At 39.8% G+C, this 13,733-nt stretch overlaps 1 protein-coding gene across 3 annotated transcripts in view; it reads right to left on the reverse strand.

Annotated features, from left to right (window-relative positions):
• Nucleotides 1–439: 439 nt before the first annotated feature.
• GLIPR1 (GLI pathogenesis related 1) overlaps nt 440–13,733 on the reverse strand; it is a 41,216-nt gene continuing 27,922 nt past the window's right edge. For all 3 annotated transcript variants that reach the window (XM_059402442.1, XM_059402443.1, XM_059402444.1), the window contains 4 exons: nt 8,164–8,276; nt 3,395–3,477; nt 1,161–1,187; nt 440–1,063 (listed from right to left, as the gene is read on the reverse strand). In XM_059402442.1, the coding sequence (XP_059258425.1) occupies nt 909–1,063; nt 1,161–1,187; nt 3,395–3,477; nt 8,164–8,276 (378 nt within the window). In that variant the 3' untranslated portion in view covers nt 440–908. The remainder of the gene's footprint in view (nt 1,064–1,160; nt 1,188–3,394; nt 3,478–8,163; nt 8,277–13,733) is intronic.

Raw genomic sequence — 13,733 nt, forward strand, 5'->3', positions numbered from 1 at the left:
GATCACATTTTTCTGAGTTTGTGTCATTCATCAAAACTGTTTATATAAATATAAATATTCTTTATAAATATAAATTATTGTATTTTCTGTGTGTTTTTTAAAAGCTTTGTGCTAGAAAGTAGTATATATGCACCTTGTATATATTGTACCTAATCTGTTTTGGCATGTTTGGCCTAAACATGACTTTGGTGTAATTTTTAGGTTGTTTTATATAAAGATTTTCCAGATGTGACTATTGTAATTATCCATCAAATCCAGTGCTTGATGCCACTGGTTAGTCTTTAGATAGAATCATGTCCCATCGTTCGGTTTTGAGTAAAATAAATGCAGACTTTGCAGTGCTCTTTCTAATGCTAACAAGTAAACATTTGGGCTTATTTCTTTTTATAATCTCATTTTACATTATGTTTAAACAACCCATAAGCAAAAAAAGCAAGGCCTCTTAAATCCCTTAATCACTCTTCTGAGTCTGGGAAAATGGTAAACCAAAGACCTCAGATTGCAAGAGAGTGGGGAAAGCCAGATGTTTAGAATTTAAGCAGCATGCACAAGTTATGTAGAAATGTTTTTACTAATGAGGGCCAGTGGAGTACTTCGAATTACCTGAATCGAGCACATTCATTTTGTAGTTTTAGAAGCTAAGACACACGGAGGCTGGGTACCTTACAGAAGGTCACAGCTGTGGTAGCCTGAAAACAAAGGTTATTCATAGAAAAGTGGAAAGTAAAAATGAGTTTATTCTAGAGGTAGGAAGTTGAACAGTTTTTTTCTTTTTATAAAGGGTTTAGTGCAACAATGTATTTTTTTCTGAAATGTTTTAAAATTAGAAATAAGAACTATATACCCAACTGTTAATTAAAAAAAAACAACAACAACATGTGAATGAATTGTGTTTTTTGTGGATTTTATTAGTTCGGAAGAATTAAGTGAGGGTATTTGTGCTTGACCCAAAGGATCATTATAGCACTCAGTATTAGGATTGGTGGACTAACAGTGAGAAAGAGAGATAGGTATCTGTTGCGTAAAGATATTGGCCAATCAGGATGCACAATCGAGTAGTAATCTGTGAAACAAACATAAAATATCCTTAATTGTTGTTTCTCAGAATGCAGTAACGTAATTCACATAGATCTTAATGGAGCAATGATTTATGTACATACCTGTGACTTTGTCTCGCTTTAGGTTAGCTGTAAAGTAGGAAGAAAGAAAAAAATTTGTACTGGTGAGGCTTTATTTTATTTTGCTTAAAAAAGCTAAGTCTCTAATTATGACCATTAACTTGATTTTAGTTTCTTATAATGTTTTTCAAACATTGGTTATTAAATATTTTTTGTACTATATTAATGTGGCATTTTTAAATTGACCTTCTATATAAGCTTTTTGCATACTATTACTGTAAGTGGAAAATAATTTCATATGCCTTAACTAGCAGATAATAAATACAATTAAAATAACAAACTATTAGAATTTAAAAATAAAAATAATTGTTAGTAACAATCAACGTGAGCAATATATTAACATATTTTCCTGGAAATAAGTTCCTCTCTGTGAAGAGCAATACTGTTAATGATCAGTCAGTAATAAAGAGACCATGACCTCTCTCTTAAAGGGATTTGGTTTGCATCATGTCATAATTCCTCTCTTTTCACTGAGATTTATTCAGATTTTGACATTCAGAACAGTAGGTAGGAAATTCTACATCTTCCTTAGCCTTCTTGATACTTTTTTAATCAAATAGATACCCTTTCTACATCAGTGCTTGGCGAGCTGCTGTTGAGTTCTGTAGTGGAGTCCAGCAAGGACATGGCCGGGGTGTTTGTGAGCAGCACTGATCATCAAACCTGTGACTAGGCTTTGCAGTGAATTACCAGGAAGCTGCTGATACTTTAACTTTTTTGCAGTTATACCATGAAATCAAGAATGTGCTGTGCTTGTTATACTTTTTCTTACATAGACATTTTTTTCAATGATAAGTATTCAGTTCTTGAATATTTAAATAAATGTACATTCTTGCACTAGCTAAAGTCATCCCATGTATCATTAACATATCCAGCACATTATGCAAAACCATCCTGATTTGACCTCCATGGGTATTTACTGAACATGCCAACAGTACCTAAAGCACCAGAAGGGAAGTTTTTCCTCCAATATTTGAGAGATGGAATCTGTTAAAAGCTCTTTACCCTCATGCACACTAGTGTGTTTGCCTACATTTTTCTTAAGGGCCCAGGGGCTTTTCATTACTGATTCACGGCCTTCATTTTCTCAGTTTTTAGGCCATTTAAAGCTCGTTTCCAAGATTAAAAGCTAAAACTCGAACTTTCTTCTGTCATTGTGAAGTTGTTATTACCATCTAGATTTCTAAAGAAGAGTATTTTTTAAGGAAACAGTGCTTCAAACTAGTGCTTTTTTTGCCAGCCAGACTAGGGTATAAGAAAATTAGGCATAATTCCTACCTGTTTGGAATTCAGAATCCAGTGGGAAAGATATCTAACCAGTGGCAATAATTACTTGTTAAATAATTAAAAATAATTGTCTCAGTTTTCACCATGGGTTTTAAAGAAGCATGAGGTTTGTTCACGGGCATAAAAACGTGACAAAGTTTGGGCATAAAACACTCAACATTTGGAGTACAGGAAGGATGAATTTGTGGATAATAGTTAATATTTATTGAGTGCTACTGTATGCCAGTTTCTTGTTCTAAATAGAAGTATTTTCCTTTTTTCTTGATCTGTTTCATCAAACCTGTGAAGAGATAACTGCCATCTACACTTTATTATTGAGGAAATCAATTCAAACAGTTGCCCAAGGTCACAGTGGTGGAACCCGGTCATACTCTTTCAAAAATGTGTGGTTTTCACTCCTATATTATACTTCCTAACTTGGGAAAAATAATACGCTTTATAGTATTGTAGCAACATAAAAAAATTCAGTTAATATGTTGAAACTCTGGGAAGGGATTCATTGCATAGTGGCTACACATTAACAAAGCTGAGGTGAATGATTGAACCAGCGGAGAAATGACCACTCAAAGAGCGGATCAAAAAAGTGGCTATACCTGGAGTGAAGATGAGAAATCAGTGTTCACAAATCAGGAGTTTTTTTGATCTTGCTGAAATTAACAAATCCTGGGTCTACAGTTTGAATTCTCACAGTCATTTTTTGTTGTACTGATTAGAGCTAAATAAGAAGGATATTATTTGCTTCCTTAAATTTACCTTAAATATATGTTCATTCCCAGGACAGTAAGACATCAGTTTGATTGCTACCTGATGCCAGCTTCCCTGAAAATAGCTAGTAGGTTAAAGCAAACATTTACATTCTTAACTCTGCAGGGAAAGTTTTATAGTTTTAAACACATTGTGTTATTGGTAGATTTTTTCCTTTTACTCACTGCAGAGGTTATCCAAACATTTGTCATCTCTGGGGCATGCGCTGCAAGTAGATCCTTTTCTATATGGCCTTTGGTAGCTTTGTCTATAAAGTAGAAAAAAGCTGTCCATTAGGAGAGGGTTTTTTTTGTTTGTTTTTTTGCAATGAAATTCACTGTGACTCTGACTAAATCTGTAGGGTAGAAGTCCACAGATGCCCAGGGTTGAGGAAAGTGGAAGCCTGTTAATATTTACAGAGTTTTATTCTATGCGTCTGTCTATGAACCTATGTCTTCACCTGTATCATCTCATTTCACTCTTTAAGACAACTATGGAAGTTATTTTTATTTTTATTTTACAGGTAGGGAAACTAAAGCTCTCAGAAGTTAACTCATCAAAAATCACAATGTGTACATGACAGAGTCACAGCGAAACTCAAATTGGTCTGACTCCAGGGCAATGCTTGCTCTGCTTAACTGTCTGGCCTGTGTGATCACTACCATCCAAAAACTGCTCATCCTAAGGTCTTATGACTCACATTTACTCTTCTCAGTTTAGCAAGCCTCCATAGTTTTTATTGGACATGAGTCCTTTAGCTGGGTTAAATGCCTTCCAAAAGAAAAGAACGAGAGATAGGGGGAATTTCTAGTGTGCAGTTTGTTTTCACATAAAAGATGTGATATGAATAATAAATAAAAAGCATCATTGAATGAATGAATTTTCACAGTAGTCTGTGGGGAAGATACTGTTATTATTTATCCCCAATATAGCTAGAGTTGAGGCACAGAGTATAAGTAATTGACCAAGCTCAGATACTAGAAAGTGAAATAATACACAGACATTTTATATCCCCATGAATATCTTCAGAGTAGTAATGATGAGACCGGTACATACATTGCAGTAAATCTGCCATTATACTCACATTTTTTGGAAAGGAGTTTTTAACTTTTTTGTGTCATGGTACCTTTGGCAGTTCTGGTGGAGCCTATGGACTCTCAAAATAGTTTGGTTTTCCTTTTTTTTCTTTTTAAATCAATTCAGTGCAGGGCTTGAACTCCTAACCCTGAGATAGAGACCTGAGCCAAGATCAAGAGTTGGGCACTTAACTGACTGAGTGACCTAGGTGCCCCAAAACTGCTTTTAAGTGCATAAAATAAAGTTTGTAAGATTATAAAGGAAACTGAGTAAGCTCAAACAGTTATCAAAATGTTAAAAATATTTTTGATATAGCAATCTGTGCTTCTCAAGATCTAACAAGAAGTCTAATGATGATAGTACATTTAATGATAGGTTACAACCATATTTTGAGATCTCTGCAACAAGGGGAATATGCTATGAGAAGAACTGATACTTACAAAGATAGTACTAACACAGAGTCACATCATTGCCTACGTGACTACAGTGCCTACGTGACTGAAGTGTTGTCTTCATACATAGTGATTTGTATTTTTTGTTGTCTCTCTGCCCCATAAATATGAATTCCATGAGAGTGGGGACTGTGTCTGGCTGGTTCTCCTTTGAAGCTTAGGAAACAAATATTGTTGAATACTTGAATGTGTGAATTATTATTATTATTCAGTTATTTTCAGTAGAGATTAGTGAAAATAAAGATTTAATTTTTTTCTTAATCTAGGTTCATGGACTCGACGCCCTTCCTCTAACTATAGTTTTACTTCTGAAGTTAAGAAAGTTAAGGAGACATTACTTTTTTTTTTTTTTCAATCCCTATCAGTTGACTTGAAGTAGGGGCGATTTTTTTTTTTCTTTTTAAGATTTTATTTATTTATTTGACAGAGAGAGAGACAGTGAGAGAGGGAACACTAGTGGGGGAGTGGGAGAGGGAAAAGCAGGCTTCCTGCTGAACTGGGAGCCCAATGCCGGACTCGATCCCAGGACCCTGGGATCATGACTTGAGCTGAAGGCAGCCGATTAACTGACTGAGACAGCCAGGCGCCGGAGACATTACTTTTTATTAACAACTTGTTTCCAACACCAAATATATGTTCTAATTTTGTTTGGCTCCAAATTAATCTAGGTTGTTTCAGAAACCATTCATCCTCATGCCTACTTTACACTGTGGAAAATAGTCAAAGGAATATTCTGATAACAATTATAAAAAACCTCCAAAATACACATTAATCATGGGGATAGCTTTCATTGTTAGAAAGCACAGTACTTATTGAGTGGTCAAGTTCTACAATGTTTTAAATAAAATCGTTTGTGCTATGTCATTCTTCTTGTTGAATTGTGTATTCCAAACTGCAAAGTAAAAGAAGAAATTACTACTTCAAAACCGGGCTAAAGACAAGGCAGTTGTGGAATTCTAGGGAAGTGGCAGAATTCGTCCCAGGAGAAATAATGCTACTGGAAAGGCCTCATTTGTCTGGATAGGAACAGTTGAGACCAAGGGCCCTAAAGTATTCTGGCCCTAAAGAAGCAGGAAATGTTAGTGTTTCCTCAGGTAGCCTGAGAGAGAGAGGGCCCTGGGACTGAGGAAGAGAAAAGACCGATTTTTTTTTTTTTTTTTTTTTAAGTAATCTCTGAGCCCTACATGGGGCTCAGACTCACAACCCTGAGAACAAGAGTCGCAGACTTGACTGACTGAGCCAGCTAAGCGCCCCGGGAAAAGATAGATCTTTAAAGAAAAAGACAAACATGAGTAAGGGTCCTTAAGACAGGGCACACTAGGTCCTGTAGCACCTGATGGTCTGGGTTGTCATCGCCTCTACCGTGCTGTAATCCTCTCTTCCGCGAATCACAAGACAGCCTCGCTCAGACAGGGCAGGGGACTGAAGGGAAAGTGGTGTCCATGTTTGAAATATGCAGATCAGAAAGACCTGAAGCAGCCAGGAGGGAGTCAAAACTCTCCTGGGCAACGACCGACGCAGAGCTTGAGTTACAGGTGACAGGGGAATTAAGCAGCCTGCATCCCACTCTTAGAAAATCCCAGAAATATGAGGAGGATATTGGACCGCTTAGAAATATGTGGAATGGGTGCCTATGAGGAGAAGACCCAGCTCAGAAGGCAGAAAATGAGGACCTCCCTAACTGGTCTCTGTTAGAGAGACCCCATGACCTCCCCACCCCACCCCTTACCCTCCAATCCATTTTCCACATCTCAAACAGAATGATCTCCCATTTTAAAGCAAGTCTTGTCACTCCCTTGCTTAAAAGACTTGGAGATTGTGATGTGAATTCAGTTAAATTTGCCGTGGCCCTACACGGCCCTGCAAGGGCTGAGCTGCCTCCTTCCCCCGTCACATCTCATTCAGTGGTCCACGCCCTCTGCTCTCTGTCCGTTCTCGAATCCTCTCCACAGAAGCTTCAGCAGGTGATTTCTGTGGCAGACAACGGTTCGTGAAGTTCTTCACACGTCTGGTTCCTTTCTACTCTTCATGCCTACGCTCAAGTAAATCATTTTATCTATTGCTAGTGTCAATTAGAGCGTTACTGGTGTTTCTTTCACTGCTCCTATCATCATGCAGTTATTTGATTTGTATTTTTTGTTGTCTCTCTGCCCCATAAATATGAATTCCATGAGAGTGGGGACTGTGTCTGGCTGGTTCTCCTTTGAAGCTCAGGAAACAAATATTGTTGAATACTTGAATGTGTGAATTATTTGTATGAATAAATTAATGTTACTCTATAGAAGCATTATAACTGGTTATAAGTTTTACAGCTTATTGTTTAGAACTCTAAAGGCAAGTAAAGTGAGTCTAAGCCAGGAGACTTCACATTTGTGCCCCATAACAAGAACTGTGAATACTTCTCAAATAATCACCATTGCCGGGTAGTGTTTCCCCAGGTAGCCTGAGAGAGAGAGGGCCCTGGGACTGAGGAAGAGAAAAGACCAATTTTAAAATACCTGGTATTTTACCTAGCTTTCTCATGGAATTTTCACAGCTACTTGGTAAGAGTTGCTTTTATTATCCTGATCTTTTGGAAAGGAAACTGAGGTTCAGAGAGATCAAGTAACTTGTCCAAGATCACACAGTAAGTGAACCAAGGTACTGAGTCTCAAGACCCCGTATCTTAACTATTAAGCTATATAAATGTCATGAAAAGTAATCACTGATTGACTTAATGGCTTTGGCTGGGTTTTCCACATTTTCTGACTCTGGGATTTTAGGTCAAAGTTGTTCTCTTCCATGACACCGGATTTTAGTCCTTTCACTCTTACCTACACTCAGTCAAACTATCAAACATTTCTTCTGAACATTACTTCAGGGAAAGAGAGAGAAGCTTCTAACAAATCTTTTGGAATCCCAAAGACTGGAAAAATCCAGATTTTAAGGGCAACAAATTAAAGAAAAAAAATGTTGGGTGCCTACGTGACTCAGTCAGTTGGGCTTCTGCGTTTGGCTCAGGTCATAATCCCGGGGTCCTGGGATCGAGCCCCACATCAGGCTCCCTGCTTGGCAGGAAGCCTGCTTCTCCCTCTCCCTCTGCCTGCTGCTCTTCCTACTTGTGCCCTCTATCTCTCCATCAAACAAACCTTTAAAAAAACCTTTAAAAAAAAAACTTAAAAAAAATACTCATTGTATGTGTGTGTGTGTGTGTGTGTGTGTGTGTGTGTTTATGTAACACTTGTAAAGGGTGCACACAGAGAAACACATACACTGAAAAAAATGTACTAGGTGTTAGTGGGGTAGATCTCTGGGTGGAAGAATTAATGGTGATACTAATTTTCTTTTTTACACTTTCTTTATCATCCCAATATTCCATAAGGAAAATAAATACTTCTAAAGTAGATTTTTAAAAAATTTAGAAAGAGGTTGATGTGGGTACTTACCCGGGTCCGTAGTTGCATATGAAATGTGCTAAGTTGGTTACATGTCTAAAGCCATCGACTGTGTGGCAATGCTGTACTGCACATCCAACTTTGTAACTGTCTGCCCACACGACCTGAAAGAAAATAAGGATTTGTAGCAAGAGAGAGACAATAAAGTGAACATCTGAGTATGATTAGGCCTTCCTCAACATAGTGAGGTGTGTTCACTCTGGCAGGTAGAGCCATTGCTACCGGGGAGCATGCAGGTGCTTGGAATTCAGCAGGAAATAAGAATTGGAATTATTATTACTGGGGTGTGACTGTGTGAAATGATACTAAGATAATTTCTGGCACTTGAAATAAAATAGCGAGTGCTGGGGAGGTGGGGCTGAGCCTGGGGGTCCAGAGAAGGTGTCCTGGAGGAGGGGACATACTGGGGATGAACGAGCAGAGACCGAAATGTGGGAGGAAGAGCCTTCCGTGCCGAGGGAGCAGAGGTGCAAAGGCCCCGCGGTGGAACTGGCTTGGCTGTGAGAGTGGCAGACAGAAGGCCCGCAGAGCTGGGATCCAGGCAATAGGGAGACTCATTGGTGTTGAGGTAAAAGGCAGGAGGCCAGGTTGTGGGAAATCTGGTAGGCAAGTGAGCATAGACTCTTTTTCCCATCTCAGGAGGATCTCTTGTTGTTATGAAGTCAGTGGACTGAGAAGAACAAAGGAAGAAAGAGGGAGGGCGTTTGAGAGGCTGTTTTAGTGGTACAACAAAGACAAGATGGCCGACAAGATGGTGGCCCACACGGGGGTGGTGGTAGTGGCACATTCCTGGGAATCCATCAGGTTCATGGTTCAGCTTCTAGCTAAAGCTGAAAGGATTTACTTTTGCTTTGAGTGTGGAGGAAGTGGGAATATTTGGGGCCTGAGTAACACTTCCCGAGATTAGGAAAACTAGGGAAGGAAGAGGGTTAGGGGGAAGAGCATGGACAAGGGTTCTGTTCAGGTCCGGTGACCTCTGAGATGCCTATGAGACGTGCAAGTGCAGAGTGATTTTGGAACTGAAAAGTGGCCATCTACAGTTCAGGGGACAGAGCGAAGCTAGAGATAGGAATCTGGAAGACATGGGAATAGATCAGATCGGAGGCAAAGATAATAGATAAACAAGTAAATGAGAGCATGGGATAAAGAGAAAAAGAAAATCAACCAGCAAAGCCGATTGGAAAGGAGCGCTGAGTGACGTAGGAGGGAAACCCAGGACAGAGGCAGCCTCAGGGAGAGCGGCCTGGCTACCACGCTGGACCCCAGGGTCCGAATTTTCCCCCACTTTTTGAACAAGGGACTTTACATTTTCATTTTGCATGAAGCACCACAAATTATATAGTTCGTCTTAACCAGGAGTGTTTCATGTCACAGAAGCCTATAAGAAAAAATAATTTTTTTTTTTTTGAAGAGCTAGTGTCTGAAGATAAACCAGCAATTAAATGCATTCCTTTTTACAGTGATACCAAATTATTTTTACTCATTTTTTTTCAAGAGCAATTTTGTGACAAGAATTATGCCAATTATGGGAGATACAGAGGTGAATGAGTTGGAGCCGGGGAGGGGGGGTGCCTTTACAAAATGTAGAGAAACGCTGCCACGGGGCCTTTATGCAAGGGTTTGACTGTGGTGTGGGTGGGGACAGAGGGGGCTCGGCACCAGCCAGCGTGGGCACCTGCTCTGACTTAGTGAGATCGGACCGAAGCCCAGTGAGCTGGTCTAAGAGCCAGGAGAATTCTTCCAGAGAGGGCAACACATGCTAACCCAAGAGGAGAAAGACTCACCGAACTGAAGCAAGGCTGGTTGTGGCTGCAGGAAAAAGTTCAAGTTTACTTTAAAAAAAAAAAAAAAAAAAATCAGTGAAAAACCTCAGGGAGAGAGAATTGAGTGAGGATAGATGTGGATCTGAGTCTGCGCGCTTCTCCGAGGCTTAGAGATGGGGCTGTGGGTGAGGGAGAGGCGAGGCAGGCTGGGCGGGCAGGAGGGAGGGAAGGTAGGGCCTCAGCTCTCTGCATGCGGTCCTCTTTGGTTTGGCAACTGGGCAGACCCTTGCCGCAGTCCTGCTAGAGGAGGAGAAGCAGGGACCGGCTCCCTTCCTGATCAGCCTTTCATCTCCCACAGGAATCCCCTGCCTGAACGGAGGCCTCGAGCTCAGGTTGAGAGCCTCTCGTTATGGCCATGAATCCTTGGACCTGATCCTTGCACTTACACTTTCCAATTGTTTTGGCATTTATTTAAAAAGTTTTAAATTTCTATTCATTGTATCTCAGTGCAAGTCCACCTGTTTAAAATACAGGTTTCTGGGCCCCTCTCAGTCCTGCTGAAGGAGAGTCACTGAATTGTCCTTGAAATCTGTATTTTTTTAAATTGAGAATCATTTATATATAACATTATGAGTTTCAGGTGTACAACATAATGATTCAGTATCTTTATACACTGTGAAATGATCATCATAATAGATCTAGTTAACTTGTGTCAGAAAGAAAATCACAGGCCTGAAGGGGTTGTCACTATGCAAGGCCATGTCACCCAACTGGGGCCTACGACCTAACCTAATTGCACTTTCAACCTTGCCCCACCTTTTCTTTGTTTTAAGATTTTATTTCTTTATCTGAGAGAGAGAGGGAGAAGCAGGCTCCCCGCTGAGCAGGGAGCCCAGTGTGGGGTTCGATCCCAGGACACTGGGATCATGACCTGAGTCAAAGGCAGATGCTTAATGACTGAGCCCACCCAAGCAACCCCAGAAATGCAGTCTCCAACAGATCAGTCAGGAACTTTCTGGTCAGCACCAATAAGCCAATCTGTCCCAGGGACCTCTCCATCCCCCAAAGGAAGATGAGGTAAACCACCTAATAAGACCCTTTTCTCCCCAAAGGAAGATGACCGCACTTGAAATAATCCTTTTTCCTGTGTCTGACTTTTTGTCCTGCCTTTAAAAACCTTTCCTTTTCCATAGCCCTTTGGAGTTCCCCTCTGCTTGCTGGTGGGATGCTGCCTGATTCGCGAATTAGGTAATAAAGCCGATTCGATCTTTAACACTGATTCGTGAATTAGGTAATAAAGCCGATTAGATCTTTAACATTACTTAGATGAATTGTTGTTATTTAACATGCCCGTCACCATATAGTTACCGATTTTTTTTTTTCTTGTGATGAGAACTTCTAAGATTTACTCTCAGCACCTTTCAAATATATACTACAATATTGCTAGCCATGATCAGTCAGCATGCGGCACGTTACAACCCCGGACTTGTTATTTTACAACTCTAAGTTTGAGCCTGTGACCACATTCACCTATTTTGCACCCCTTCCCTGCAACCCAAGCAACCACCAGTCTATTCTCTAAGAGTTTGTTTTTAATTTAGATTCCACATTTAAGATGGTATTTGTCTTTCTTGGCCTGACTTCATTCACTTAGCAAAGTGCCCTCCAGGTCCATCCACATTTTTGCAAACAGCAGGATTTCTTCTTCAGGAAAATGTGTTACATATGTAAGAATATTACTCAGCCATAAAAAAAAGAGTAAAATCTATATTTTAATAGGTTCTGTAAGTGATTACTTACATGTTAACTGGGTGCAGTGTCATCTGTGTTTTCCTCTTGCTATCACCTTAGTACTTCATTTTATATTTTTTATTCTTTGGTCTCTGAATACTTTCTTCAGGTGTTGTTTTATCTCAAATATTCTTAATCTTTGGGCTTCCCACACACACATCTTTAGCATTTTACACTGTTTCTTTTGTTTTACTGTCTTACTTTTTTTGGTCTGGCCTCTTTGTTTCCAAGGGTGTGTAATGTCAATTACCATTCACTTTGTTTTAATTGGTCTGTCTTTTTTTAAAGTCAGCTTGTAATTAACACCCAGTAAAACCCATCCTTTTTAGGTGTCCAGTTCCATGAATTTTGGCGAAACCTAGTGTGTGGCCACCACCATATTCACGACCTCGAGCACTTCCATCGCCCCCCGAAAGTTCTCTTGTGTTCCTTTGTGGTCGTCTCTTCCCCGATCTCTCGGCCCCTGACAATCAGTGATCTGTTTTCCGTCCCTATCATTTTGCTTTTTCCAGAATGTTACAGAAATGGGATCAGTTTAAATGTGGTTTTTCCGGTCTGGCTTCTTGCACTAAGCATCAGCATTTGAGATGCCTTCGTACTGTCAGGCTCACTTCTTTATTGCACGGCTGTCCTACAGTTTATCCTCCATTCAGGTTGGTCTCTTTTTAGAAGCTTTATGGGCACTTAGATTCTGGCAGGCGAGAATTCTACCACTGAACCACCAATGCGGCATTTAGATTCTGGGTTCAACTTGTGGGGTCCAGGGCTACAAGACGGAGTTCATATTCCAGCTCGGCCATTCACTCCGTGACCATGACCTTAGCTTCCTTCACTATTTAGTGAGAATAACACTATCGACTCCACGGACCTCTTTTGACATTTTCAATGTGCTCGTAAGAACGTACTCAGCAAATGTTCATGTTTTATTCTCTAATTACGAATTTTCTTCTGTTTTAAACTTTTTGAAAACTATCTTTGTATCAGGCAGATTCCTGTTGTATGTTTTCATTTATTTTATTTTATCTTTTAAAATGATAAGGAAGAAATGCTAATTATTAAAAAAACAAAGAGAACTATTGATTACTGGGAGTTCACCTGGTGCCAAGGTAGTGTTAAGCGCTTTCCATGCAACATCATGTTTAATTTTGTAATAAATCACAAAAGAGGTATGGCTCCTATTTTTATAGATGAAAGTTGGAACCTACCTCTGCCTGACCACAAAGTACTGTGAGGGCGGTCCATGCCCTGAGCAAGAGGCTTCAGAGTGCTTTCCCTTTTAGCGGAACTAGGAACGACTTTTTATTCCTTTCTAACAAAAACATTGCATCTGGGGAACTTATAGGGGGCAGGTATGTCTCTCATTTGGAGCTACTGCTCTCTTCCTACCATCTTTCAAGTCTCAGTATAAGTCCTTTTGACTCATTACCAGGCACTATTATCACGGGTATGGTGACACTGCAACATCTATAAAACCAGATAGACAAACTGGGAAACACGTCCCACTTTCATTGGTTCCATTAGAGTAACGATTTCCAGAGGGTGGCAGTGCAGCAGGGATTAAAGCCACAAATGAGATCTCTGATGCCATCTAGTGGGCATTCTCAGCACTACCAAACTGAAGCTCTGCCCCACCCGTATATTGAAGTCAAACTATTCCCAAGTTTTATAAAGGTGAACTTCAGGCAAGAAAATATCCAATCTGCCATATTAATATGCCAAAATTATTACACAGTGCAAATCTATCTCTAGTGAAGACTGAGCTAAAGTGTTGACCTAACATGTCAAGAAATACCCCATCTTTATGAGTTAGTAATTGGATCTAAATCTATTGTCTTCACTCTGTACAACCAAACTGCACCAGCCAAAATCTGAAAATAGCTTGCTTTTTATTAGTAGAAGATAAGGATAATTGAGGGGTTATAATATCCACTTGAGGTAATTTCCAGCAAGAATTTAAAATGGCAACTGAGTGGTCTTGAACCTACCAATAACATTTCTTGCAAGGAT

The sequence above is a fragment of the Mustela nigripes genome, chromosome 6, assembly GCF_022355385.1.
Source record: "Mustela nigripes isolate SB6536 chromosome 6, MUSNIG.SB6536, whole genome shotgun sequence".
Taxonomy (NCBI): Eukaryota; Metazoa; Chordata; class Mammalia; order Carnivora; family Mustelidae; genus Mustela; species Mustela nigripes.